The sequence below is a fragment of the Amblyraja radiata genome, chromosome 10, assembly GCF_010909765.2.
Source record: "Amblyraja radiata isolate CabotCenter1 chromosome 10, sAmbRad1.1.pri, whole genome shotgun sequence".
NCBI classification, from domain to species: domain Eukaryota; kingdom Metazoa; phylum Chordata; class Chondrichthyes; order Rajiformes; family Rajidae; genus Amblyraja; species Amblyraja radiata.
In genome coordinates this window covers 30,321,129-30,334,747 of record NC_045965.1, presented here as the reverse complement: position 1 = coordinate 30,334,747, position 13,619 = coordinate 30,321,129, and the positions used below count along the sequence as shown (strand labels likewise).

General features: G+C 40.4%; 1 protein-coding gene across 2 annotated transcripts in view; it reads left to right on the top strand.

The window, feature by feature from the left end:
- The window catches only part of serbp1 (SERPINE1 mRNA binding protein 1), a 42,313-nt gene that overhangs the window by 21,957 nt on the left and 6,737 nt on the right, over positions 1-13,619 (top strand). Inside the window, exons 3-7 of one of the 2 annotated variants that reach the window (XM_033028452.1) lie at positions 3,141-3,281; positions 4,271-4,354; positions 4,472-4,546; positions 10,401-10,581; positions 11,135-11,176. In XM_033028452.1, the coding sequence (XP_032884343.1) occupies positions 3,141-3,281; positions 4,271-4,354; positions 4,472-4,546; positions 10,401-10,581; positions 11,135-11,176 (523 nt within the window). The remainder of the gene's footprint in view (positions 1-3,140; positions 3,282-4,270; positions 4,355-4,471; positions 4,547-10,400; positions 10,582-11,134; positions 11,177-13,619) is intronic. The other variant, XM_033028454.1, reaches the window with a different exon arrangement.

The window sequence follows — 13,619 nt, the reverse complement described above, 5'->3', positions numbered from 1 at the left end:
GATGCCTGACCCGCTGACTTACTCCAGCTTTTTATGCTTTTCTTCCCAGATCTGACTTACCTGCTGAGTTACACCAACATTTTGTGTCCTTCTGTGCATATTAACCAGCATTAACCAGCGTCTGCAGTTCCTTTAGACATTACATAACTTCAGATTTTAGAGATATAGCGCGTGGGAACTTCTGCGAACGGTAAACCCGGAAGCTGGACAGAGGGGACAGAGGGTGACTAAAAAAGGTGGTCTCAAAAGGACACATGAGAACATGTGTCCTTCGAGGACGTCCCACCTAATTGTCATTGTTGGATAATCTTTTTAACAGGAACACTTGCAGAGATGGCTCCCAGAAAATCTCAAAGGAAGGGGGTAAAGCGGGTCAGAGATGTTTTTGCCATGCAGGAGAATGAGGAGGAGACGCAGCAAGAGAGACAGGTGGAAAGGCAACAGGAGATGCCACAGATAACACTGCCTGTGGGCTCCTTGGAGCAGGGAGAGGGTGAGCAAGGTGCAATTCAGATTGCCTCCCCAGTAGCCGTTGTAGGAATAGCCTCTACAGACGCTTATGTAAAGGGAAGATGGCAGAAGGTAAAGTCATATAACTTCACCAGGGAACAAGAGGGGGAACTTGTAGAATGGTTCCAATTTAACGAGATTCTCTACGATAAATCCAGAGAGGATTATAGAAACAGGGAGAGAAAAAGGAACCTGCTGGAGACGAAGGCTGCCGAGTTTCCCGAGTGCTCATGTGAGTTTATATAACGATATATAAGTTCATCAAGAGGAGAACCATTTAATGTTATCCAAGATTTAAAAACATACATTGCTATTGATGTAAAAGTGCTGTGTTTGCAGTTAACTTAAACTCCTCTTATAAGTCTGTCTGTCTGCCCTGCAGCTGCAAAGTAAAAAAGTCGCAGACAGCTTTTACACCCTCTGTGTTTGAAGTTTGAATCATGTCTCTAAAAAAAAAAAGAGCCATAAAAAGAATTATGCATGAGGGCAGGCAATTCTCACTTGTAATGCTTGAGACTTCCTCTTAATTCTCTTTTTAATTAATCTCTCCCTTCTGCCTTCAAGCAAGCGTTTTCGATGCACATAGTGGGCAGCTGCATGCAGCGCGTCAATGAAAAAAACCAACATCCTGTACTCGAAATTATTTCGTAAAGGCATGTCTCCAAATGAGCCGATTCAACCAAGGGAGGATATATATAGTGTGTGAAAAAAAAAGTTACATCATTTGTGTCACGTGTAGTTCACGATGTTCATTCAAGATTTAACGCGACAGCTCGGGAAACGGCCAAGTCACTCGCACGAATAACATAAATGCCGAGTACCGTGGGAACTCTTTATCTACTGCCGTTATATCGTGCGAGACTCGTGCTGGACCACGACCTCTTCACTCTGGTGACATCTTGCGTCAACTCGCCCCGTGAAAAGGCCCTTTAAATGTAATGTGCTGGTCAGGTCATGAAGCCACATTCTGGAATTGGGGGCTGTTGTTTTTTTCCATGACATGAGCAGTAGTTTCTTTGCCGTAATGAGACAGTAGGAGAGGAATTGTCGTTGAGCAGTTGTGAGTTGTCTTGATGTTTCAGATACCCCAAAGATGATTAATAAGGGCTCTGGGTTTAATGGGATGTCAAGAATGTCTGATTCTTAAATTAGAAGTTTTCTAAGTAAATTGCTACTGTATTTGGAAGAAGTGTATGGGAGCTTGGGTGGACAGAAAGGAAGAGATAAAAGGGCAAGTGTTGCATTTCTTGCATTGAATTGACATGTTGATAGAGCTGGAGAGTTGTGGGGGAGCTATCACTTTAAGAATGCTAAAATGGAATAAGAATGTTTGTCAAATGATACATTATATTTAAGATGATGGAAAGTATGGATAATCTGTTCGCATCAAGACTGGTGTAGTGTGGGGGACCTCACACTGGAAGGAAGAGTAAAAGTAGAAGTGCAGGAAATAGTTTACATCGTTGAGAACCATGTCGACAGTAAGGGAAGGAATCTGTAAATTGGTTAACTGCTACAACAGAGGAAAAGCTAAGAACACAATATGTTTTTTGGGGAAACATAGTTGTGAGGATGTGAAAGCAAGATAATTGGGTAGCGTGGCAGTAGAGGTGCTGTTTTACAGTGCCAGAGACCCACGTTCAATCCTGACTTTGGGAGCTGTCTGTACGGGGTTTGTTCTCCCTGTTACTTTTTTTTGGGGGGGGGGGGGGTTCTATGATGATCCTTTTATGGACTTTAACATGTGTGCTGAAATGGAGACAATGTCAAAAAATGGAAATTGTCAGCAGAAGTGATGAAATTAGAGTTTTGTGTGAGCAGGAAACAGTATTAATAAATCATCAATGTAATGGGTATGGGGTGAAAAAGACTACTATCTAGATACAACAAGGTGGTGTAGCTTGGAATCGTGTTCCCATTGCTACACCTTTGCTTCAAAGGGAGTGAATGGAGTTAAAGCAGAAGTTGTTTGGTGTGAGAAATCTCAGCCAGATGAAGGTAGCTGGTGGAGAGACTGGTAGGCTCCCCTTGTTCAATGAAGAGGCAGAGTCCTGAAGGCACCGATGTGGGATGTGACTGACGGAAGAAACAAATATCCAGAGTGAGAACAAGCTACTTGTGATCAGGAAAGACAAAATGGCAATTGGTGTCAAAGGGCTGCAATGAGATGGCTGATCTTGTGACTAATGTTTTGCATCCTCATCTTTTTGCTGTTGTACTGATTGGCCATGCATCTTGCTTGGGTATGCACCAGTTACTTGTCAGTTTTTGAGATGGATATCAGGTGTCAAGATTTTACTTCAGAAATGGCTCAATTACAAATCATCTAATGGATGCTGGGATATTTCAATTAACTTTTTTATATTAAAGAGGCAGATTAGCACTTAAACATTGCAACTTTATTTACTCTTGAGTACCCCAAACCTTTATCTAGGGAAATTACATGTTTAAGCAACTGTTAGTCTATGATATTCTGGATATTACTAATACTTATATAACAGTTTCTTTGTAGGGCAAATTCATTCAGACATTAACGTCTGATGTATGTATGATGGTCAGCATTAACATGGAGTGTATTTATTGGCATAATACTTCCAAGAATAATAATGTCAAATTCATTCCTAATGTAGCCGGCCGCTAGATCGTGACAGACCCCCGCGTGGACGTGGAGGCGGAAGAGGGCGTGGACGTGGCCGTGGTTTGGGAAGGGGTGATGGTTTTGACTCCCGTGGAAAACGTGAATTTGACAGGCACAGTGGAAGTGACCGATCGTAAGTTAATATTAACATAAGCATAGTATTACAACAAGAAAACGGGCCCTTCAGCCCAACTTCCGTTAGGCCCATATGCCTCTAAACGTTTCCTATCCATGTACGTCCAAATGTCCTTTAATGTAAAAAAACTTGTAAGATTCTAACATTTTTTATTTTGTTACATTGACCTGAAAGTGTTGCTGAAAATGTTAGCTTAAAGTAAAAATGAAATATTTCTCATTAAGAAACTGACTCCTGTTTACTGTTGGTGCCGAGTTGCATGATAGTATAATGGGTACCTGTACAGACAGTCCCTGGGTTATGCACATGTTCTATTCCAAAGCATTGTCCCTAAGGCTATTTCTCTGTGCAAGTCTGAAATATCAGTTTACTTTAGCTACTCATATTGTACTGCTCTATATACATCTGCAATAATTCTTTTGTTTCATTGAGTAATTAATTACCCAAAAACTACCCACAATTAAACTAACAGAATATATACAGTTCAGTTTAAAGTTAAATGTGGAACAGGGCCTTGAGTCCACGCTGAGTAGTAAGCATCCATACACTGTCCTTAGTGTGCAGCATAGAACTACAAAAAACAATTAACCTACAAACTTACACGTCTTTGGAATGTTTTCAAATGTAACCTACAAACCTACACATCTTTGGAGTGACCGGAAAAAATCCAGGCAGTCACAGGGTGAACGTAGAAACTGTACAGATAGTACCCATAGGATCAAATCCAGGTCTCCGGTGGCAAAACTGGGTAAGGTGCAAAAGGCGGCAAAACTCTACTGCTGTGTCACTCCTTGCTGCGTCCAGTCATTGATCAATACCATGAAACTATTATACTAGCTTGAAAGATGTATAGGAAAATTAGTGTAAAAATCTGATTTCCATAAGTTTCATTCATAACCCGGGGAGGCCCTCTATTTAGTGATGTTATTATGAGTTTTTTTAAACGGACTAATTATGTATATACAGCAGATATATAGAGAGAATAGTTTCTCTTCCAGTAGTCTGAAACCCGAGGACAAACGAGGTGGCAGTGGATCGCATAACTGGGGAACTGTGAAGGATGAACTTGGGTTAGTATTTAACCATTTGATTAATTTTTAATTTAACAGCATGTACTTTCACTTTCTTTGTTCTGAAGACTGCCTGACTAAATGTATCTTTTATGTTACCTTCTCCAAACATGACAGCGAACTTGATCAATCTGCTGTTACTGAAGAGGCACCTGAGGGAGATGAGCAACAAGTAGTTGATTCTGAGAACAAGTAAGTTTTAAGAACAATATTTTCAATTTATTTTTAATTAATCTATTTATAGACCCATAGTCATACAGCGTGGAAACAGTACCTTTGGCCCAACTTGACCACACCGACCAACGTGCCCCTTCTACACTCGTCCCACCTGCCTGCGTTTGGCATATACCCCTTTAAACCAGGGGTCGGCAACCTTGTTCTGCATAGGGGCCAGGACCAATGTCTGTGAGTGGATGGCGGGCCATAATAATTAAATTAATAATGATGACTACTACTATTGTTACTACAAATAATAATCATCATAATAATGATGATAATAGTAATAATAATAATCATATCAGAAGAACAGTATGTTCTGTACACGCTTATCACTCAACACTCGCCCAAATCGGCGGAATCAAAAAATGGCAAGATCACCAGTGGTTGAGGAGAACGTACAGAAGTGCCAGTTTGGGGAGCTTCCTCCCCTCCAATCATGAACCTGATAATTGATGTAAAAACCAGGACTGGTTCTTTAGTGGGAGAAGTTATCTGATTGATGCAAAAACCAGGACTGGATCTTTAGGTGAGCAGGTGGGGCAGATGATGTAGACTTATATACGGGCTTGTAACACCGCTGATACAAAAAAAGTGACAGCTAATCGTGGCGGAAAAATATACGTCTGGGCCGGATGATTTCGGGTTACTGCCTGGATCGTTGCCGACCCCTGCCAACCCCTGCTCTAAACCTATTGTATTCTTGTACCTGTCTAAATGTTTCTTAAACATTGTGATAGTACCTGCCTCAACTACCCCCTCTGGCAGCTCATTCCATACACTCACCACTCTTTGTTTGTTTGACATCTAATATTGAATAAACTAAAATTTACCTTTAATAATTATCAAGAAGACTGAAAGTTTGGTCTGAAGTGTCCACATCAGATTCATAAATTTACAGTTAACTGAACTGGACTATTTGCCATAATGTGATACCATTGGATCCTGAAATGAGTTTTGAACGACAGCACTGAAACCACCTTTCTCCACTGCCATATTGTTCGCTTTGTTTTGGCCTATGCTTAAACCATTATCCATATCTTTGTTATCTAGGCTCGACCATCCCAGTGCATTCATTATTGGTTCGCATCCTCTGTTCTAGTTACCCTAATTTTGAGATCCTCAAATTCTACCCTTTTTCCAAAAAGTTGATGTGAGCCATTGCTTTGAACTTGCTAATCTACATTGGCTTTGATATTTATACTCATGAAATTATTTGCCTATCCGTTCATGGTCTTTACAGTTTTCTAACAGTATTCTGGTCTTCTGATAATCCTGAAATTTAATTGTTCCTCCACTTACAGTGCCCTCCTTAATGTTTGGGACAAAGACCCATAATTTATTTATTTACATCTGTACTCCACAATTTGTAATAGAAAAAAAATCACGTCATATTTTTCTAAGGCAATTTTTATACATTTTGGTTTCACCATGCAGAAATTACAGCAGTGTTTATACATAGTCCCCCCATTTCAGGGCACCATAATGTTTGGGACACATTGCTTCACAGATGTTTGTAATTGCTCAGGTGTGTTTGATTGCCTCCTTAATGCAGGTGTAAGAGAGCGCTCAGCACCTAGTCTTTCCTCCAGTCTTTCCATCACCTTTGGAAACTTTAATTGCTGTTTATCAGCATGAGGACCAAAGTTGTGCCAATGAAAGTCAAAGAAACCATCATGAGACTGAGAAATAGGAATAAAACTGTTAGAGACTTCAACCAAACCTTAGGCTTACCAAAATCAACTGTTTGGAACATCATTAAGAAGAAAGAGAGCACGGGTGATCCTGCTAATCGCAAAGGGACTGGCAGGCCAAGGAAGACGTCCACAGCTGATGACAGAAGAGTTCACTCTATAATAAAGCAAAATCCCCAAACACCTGTCCGACAGATCAGAAACACTCTTCAGAAGTTGGGTGTGGATTTGTCAATGACCACTGTCTGAAGAAGACATGAACAGAAATACAAAGGCTACACTGCAAGATGCAAACCACTGGTTAGCCACAAAAATAGGATGGCCGGGTTACAGTTTGCCAAGAAGTACTTAAAAGAGTTCTGGAAAAAGGTCTTGTGGACAAATGAGATGAAGATTAACTTATATTAGAGTGATGGCAAGAGCAAAGTATGGAGGAGAGAAGGAACTGCTCAAGATCCAAAGCATACCACCTCATCCTTGAAACACGGTGGTGGGGGTGTTATAGTCTTGGCATGTATGGCTGCTGAAGGTGCTGGCTCACTTATCTTCATTGATGATACAACTGCTGATGGTGGTAGCATAATGAATTCTGAAGTGTATAGACACATACTATCCGCTCAAGTTCAAACAAATACCTCAAAACTCATTGGCCGGCGGTTCATTCTACAGCATGACAATGATCCCAAACATACTGCTAAAGCACCAAAGGAGTTTTTCAAAGCTAAAAAATTGTCAATTCTTGAGTGGCCAAGTCAATCACCCGATCTGAGCCCAATTGAGCATGCCTTTTATATGCTGAAGAGAAAACTGAAGGGTACTAGCCCCCAAGACAAGTATAAGCTAAAGATGGCTCTAATACAGGCCTGGCAGAGCATCACCAGAGAAGGCACCCAGCAACTGGTGATGTCCGTGAATCACAGACTTCAAACAGTCATTGCATGCAAAGGATAAGCAGCAAAATACTAAACATGACTACTTTCATTTACATTACATTGCTGTGTCCCAAACATGGTGCTCTGAAATGGGGGTGGACTATGTATAAACACTGCTGTAATTTCTACATGGGGAAACCAAAATGTATAAAAATGTCCTTAAAATCTGACAATGTGCAATTTAACCACATGTGATATTACAAATCTCAAATTATAGAGTACAGAGGCAAATAGAATAGAATAGAATCTTTAATAAATAAACAATGGGTCTTTTGCCCCTCACCCTAAACCCATGTCTTCTGGTTCTTGATTCCCTAACTCGGGGCAAGAGACTGCATCTACCTGATCTATTCCTCTCATAATTTTGTCCACCTCTATAAGAACACCCCTCATTTTCCTGTGCTCAGCCTGCTCAACCTCTCTTATAGCTCAGACCCTCAAGTCCTGGCAACATCCTCTTAAATTAAATTTTCTCTGTACCCTTTCCAACGTGACATCATCTTTCCTATAACCTGGCGCCCAGAACTGAACACAATAATCTAAATGTGACCTCGCCAACGTCTGGTATAAATGCAACATGACCTCCCAACTTCTGTATTCCATACTCTGATGAAGGCCAGTACCAAAAACCTTTTTCACCACACCTGATACCTGAGACGCCACCTTCAAGGAACTATGTACCTGTACTCCGAGATTCCTCTGCTCTAAAATACCCCCCAGAGCCATACTATTCACTGGTGTAGGTCCTACCCATCCATATTAGACGTTCCAACATGCAACACCTGATTTAAAAAAAAATCTCATCAGCCATTCCTCAGCCCACATGGCCAACTGATCAAGATCCTGCTGCAATTTTGGACATCCAACTTTACTATCTGCAATACCACCCACTTTTGTATCATCTACAAACTTGCTAATCTTACCATGTGCGTTCTCATCCAAATCATTGATGTAGATGACAAACAGTAATGGGCCTAGCACTGAGCCCTGAGGCACACCGCTAGTCACAGGCCTCCAATCTGAGAAGCAACTTTTCACCATTACCTTCCATTACCCTCCTTCCTTCCTTGAAGCTAATTTTCTATCCATTCAGCTATCTCCTTGGATCCCATGCAATCTAACCTTTCAGAGCAGCCTATCAAGTGGAACCACATCGCATGCTTTGCTGAAACCCATGTATAGAAAATTTACAGCTCTGCCCTCATGAACCATCTTAAAAAAAAACTCAAATCAGATTTGTGAGACGCGATCTCCCATGTACAAAACCATGCTACCTCTTGCTAATCAGACCTTGTCTTTCTAAATGAATGTATATCCTATCCCTCAGAATAGTCTCTCGTAACTTTTCAACTACAGATGTTAAGCTCACAGACCTATAGTTCCCAGCCTTTTCCCTGCAGCCCTTCTTGAATAGAGGCACAACATTTGCCACCCTTCAGTCTTCCGGCACCACTCGTGTATTTAATGACGACTCGTAAATTTAAACCAGGGCTTCTACAATTTACTTTCGCACAAAGTTCTAGGATATATCTGATTGGCCCGGGAGATTTGTCTACATGCGTGTCAGGACCTTCCGCACAACTTCGACCCTAATACTGACTGCTCTCAAAACACTTACAGTGACTGCCCCAAGTTCCTTAGTCTTCCTGTCTTTATCCACGAAAAAACATAGGAGAAATACTCGTTGAGGAACTTGCCAATTTTATGTGGCTCCACACCGAGATGACAGCTTTGATTGCTGTGGGATCCCACTCTCTCTGTAATTACCCTTTTTCCCTTTATGTACATGGAAAAGGGCTGAAGTGCGTTTACTTCAATGCAAGGAATATTGTGCGTAAACCTGATGAACTTAAAACGCCTGGATCAATGCTTGGAATTATGAAGTTGTGGCCATTACGACAACTTAGTTGTGAAAGGGACACAACTGCAGCTTAACGTACCTGGGTTTCGATATTTCGGACTGGATAGAGAGAGGGGGAGGGGGGTAAAAGAGTCGGAGTTGCTTTACTGATCAGGGAGAACGGCACAGAAATACTCAGGACATGCTGATGGATATGTTTACTGGGGCATTATGGGTTGAACAAAAATATAAGGTACAATATCCTTAATGGGATTATATTATAGGCCACCCGACAGCCAGTGGGGGATAGAGGACCAGATATGTAGACAGATTACACAAGGATGCGAAAACCACAGGGTTGTTTTAGTGGGTGGCTTTATCTTCCACAATATTGATTGAGACTTAGTCGGGGCAAGGATATGGCAGAATTGATTGGGTGTCTCCAAGAAGGTTTCTTTAAATAATGTGTGGATAATCCAACACGAGGAGGGATCGTACTGGACCTTGTATTGGGAAAACGAGCCTGGCCAGATGATTAGTGTTAAGGTGGAAGAGCATTTTAGTGACATTTGTATTGTAGAATTTTGGGAGTATAATGGGAGGAAATCATGATGTCATTGGTCATTGATACCAGGTGCCTTGCCAAAGAGCACTGCAAGATAAACGTCTCTAGATATGAGCAGCAGCTATAGAAGAGTAGGAAACATTTTAGGGATATTGTTTGAGGCTGAATTAATCTGGTAGAAAATGGTTTAATGTAAGACAGCAAGGATTTGAGAATAAATTGTATTTAACCAATTTATCTGTGTTTTGAGTTAAGGGTTGGTGAGGATATTGCAATTGAAGTGGTGTACATGGATTCCTAGAAAGCTTTTGATGTCATTCCATGTGATGTAATGAGAATTGTGGGATATGATGGAAAATTGTGTTTTTTTTCAGTGTGGTTAGAATATGGAATGCGCTGCACTGCCTATAAATGTGGTGGAGGCAGATTTCATTGTAGTCTTCAAGAGGGAATTGGGTAAATATTGCATGGAGAAACATTAGCAAGACTACAAAGAGGAAGGGTGTGGAATTAGAATTGATGTAGTAGAGTGCCAGCATGGACATGAGCAGATTGGGAGCTTTCTGTGTTGTAACTATTTCTGTGATCTGATATTCACTGAAATATAAATGAAATTTTGTGAACTCCGACTGTGGTTGCTTAAAATATCTTGTTGGAAAAGCAAATAGAATAGAATAAAGTTAAGTTTTAAGATATTGTCCTTATAGCAAGTCTACAATCTGGTTCTTGTTCAGAAAATATTACAGCTCAAAATTGGACTTTTGTGGTTGTATCCTGATTAATGCTTACCTGCCCTCAGGGAAAATGAAGTAGAAGAAGTCAAGGAGGAAGGCCCAAAGGAAATGACTCTCGACGAATGGAAAGCCATGCAAGATAAAGAACGGGCAAAAGCTGAGTTTAATATTCGCAAACCCAATGAGGGCTGTGACAGCAGTCAGTGGAAAAAGGGTTTCGTTTTGCGCAAGCCTAAAGCTGAAGAGGTACGCATGGCACAATTTGCAGAACTAAACTGTTATATTACCTTCATTATTTTGTTGGGGGTTTTTTTTGCAGTAAATATTTTTTCATAGAATTTGCAAAAATGCAATGTTTCCCTATTGCGAAAGTTACTGAACTGTTTCCCATCTTTATAAATTGTGTAAGGTTTAGGTTTATTAGTGTCACATGTACCAAGGTACCATGAAAAGCATGGTATTGCATGCTCCCAAACAGATATACCATATACAATGTTCAAACTCTAGTACAATAGATGGAACAAAGGAGAAAATACAAAATAGAGAATATAGTTTGCTGCAGTGTAGCGCATCACTTTGTTAGGCAAAGTCCAATGTAATCACTGGAGAGGCATGAATCAAAATAGCTTATAAAAGAACCGTTCAAAGGCCTGATAACAGAGGGGAAGAAATTGTTCCTGAGCCTAACCATGAATATTGATTTTTTTTCATTTCAATGGTTAGTGAGCCTGCATATTTGTAATTCATTGTCATTACCAATAATGTGTATTCAGATTTCTTTTGCATTTTTATTTGCTAGAAACGTTTTGAGAATGAAGATGTCGCTCCCTTGGAATATACGGTAATTCATTCTAATTTTTAATTTTTTAAAACTGTATTTGCATACTCTAGCTCGTGCTTTGTCATGAACTTATTTATTAGTATGTCACGTTGGCTGTGATGTTATAAATGTTACTGCATGTTTATAATTTTTGTTGCAAAGAGTTAGCGGCAAATTAAGACCTCATGCAAATTGTCTACTCTAAATTTTGCCATCAGAAACTTCTCGTTTCTTCAATTATATGATTGTACAGGACGTTTTGGACCTGTGATAGAATTCTCTGGTGTACTAATCTTTGGGATCAATGTTGAGAGCATAATGAATGATTGGAGTCTCAACAAAGGGAAAACACTAGGTATGGGCAGACTTTAGGATTGAATCCATTTATAATCTGGTAAACCTTGCTTAATCTCTGATAATAGAAATGCTTATTCAAAAAAAAAAATTTGAATGATCAGCATCACATTTAATGGGTCATCATTTTAAAAGTTCCTGCACAGTAGGCTAAATTCTGGACAACCTGCAGTCATGAGTGTTGTAGGTCAAATGACTTTTAAATGTATTCAGAATTTTCTGGAATGAAAACTTGATAACATAATTTCATAATTCAAACTTTGTAATGCCCTGTTGCTTAGGTAGAGGTTACAAAAGGTCACAAAATGTTATTTGGCCTGATCTGATTCTTCAATTCTACCTGTTTTTTTCCCCCGTCCAAAATTAACCAGTAGAATAAGATCATAGTTCCTCATCTGAGTAATTAGCTGCTTCTTGATATCTGGGGAGTAGGTTTGTACCTTTATCAATACAGCAAATGAAGTTCTAGCTAATCTATTTCCTTAATAGCATGTACTTCTGAAGGAGGAGAAATGTCTGGGGTGGGAAATTGTGTTGGCTGCTTTCACGAGGCTGTGTGAACTGTAGATTGAATCAATGGTTGGGAGTCTGGTCTGTGACAGACTGGGCTACATCCACAATTTCTTGCAGTCTTGGGCAGAGCTGTTCCCAAACCAAGCCGTGATGCAACCCTACAGTGTGCTTTCTGCAGTGCATCTGTAGAAGTTTGTAAGAGTCATTGCAGGCATGCCAAACCTTAACTTTTTTTTAAGAAGTAGGGGCATTGGTGTGCTTTCTTGGCTGTTTGGCTGCTTCAATTTGGTTCATCCACGATAGATCATTGGTAATATTAACGCCAAAGAACTTGGAAGCTCTCAATCATTTCCATCTCGACACCATTGATGCAGGTTAGAGCAAGTACCTGGCTCTTTCCTTCTTGTACTCCCTCTCATTCATGATCTGGCCCGGCCCACCACGGTGTTGTAATCTGCAAGCTTATAGACGGTTAGAGCAGAATTTGGCTTCACTGTTGAGTGTATAGGGAGTATAGTAGGGGACTGAGCAGGCAATGTTGCGGTGTACCAGCGTTGAGAATTATTGTGGAGGTTTTGTTATCGCCTATCTTCACTTAATTTGGCCTATGAGTCAAAGTTAAGGATTCAGTGGCAGAGTGTAGTGCTGACTCCTCGTTCCATTAATTTGGAGATGAGTTTGGATGGTATAGTGGCATTGAAGCCAGAGCTTATAACTGATTAGGTGTCCTTGTTGTCTCGGTGTTCCAGAGATGTTTAGAGCCAGGGAGATGGAGTATGCTGTGGACCTGTTGCTTATTCATTCATTTCCTGATTAAGTTCTACTCGTATAGCCCTGCTGGAAATCCAAAAACCTGAATCCTTGGCTCCTGGATCAGTTCCTCAGACAGGCATTCATCTGACCTATTCTATTCCTGCCCTTGGTAGCATTTAAGTGTGGCCATCCGTTTGGACTATTATTTTAAACCCTTAATGAAATCTTCCACAAACCAACCTCAAAATTAAACTTAGCTGGATCTCTGCATTAATACATGCAGCACGGTGGCACAGCGGTAGATTTGCTACCTTGCAGCACCAGAGACCAAGGTTTGATCCCGACTACGGGTGCTGTCTGTACGAAGTTTGTACATTCTCTCTGCGACCTGCGTGTGTTTTCTCCAGGATCTTGAGGCCCTGGGTTTGAAAATTTTTGTGAGTTGCTCAAATCTCTCCATGAGTACAACTTGATAATATGGCTGATATTGATTGTTTCTTTCCTTGAAAGTTGCATGTAAACTTGTCTACTCTTGAAGTGCAATTCAAATTAAGGTTTGCAACTGTAGAGGGACCTTTATATATCCTTGGCTCATGATCCACATTGACATTCTTGTTGAAATTTTAAATCTCATGGAATCTAAGGAGAGATAGCGAAATAGATAGAAAATTGGCTTCATGGCATCAAGCAGAGGGTGATGGTGGAAGGTTGCTTCTTGATTGGAGACTGGAGACTAACTGTGCTTCAGGGTTCAATGCTGAGCCCATTACTGTTTGTCACCTATATCAATGATTTGGATGAGAATGTACATGGCAAAATTAGCAAATTTGCAGATGATACAAAA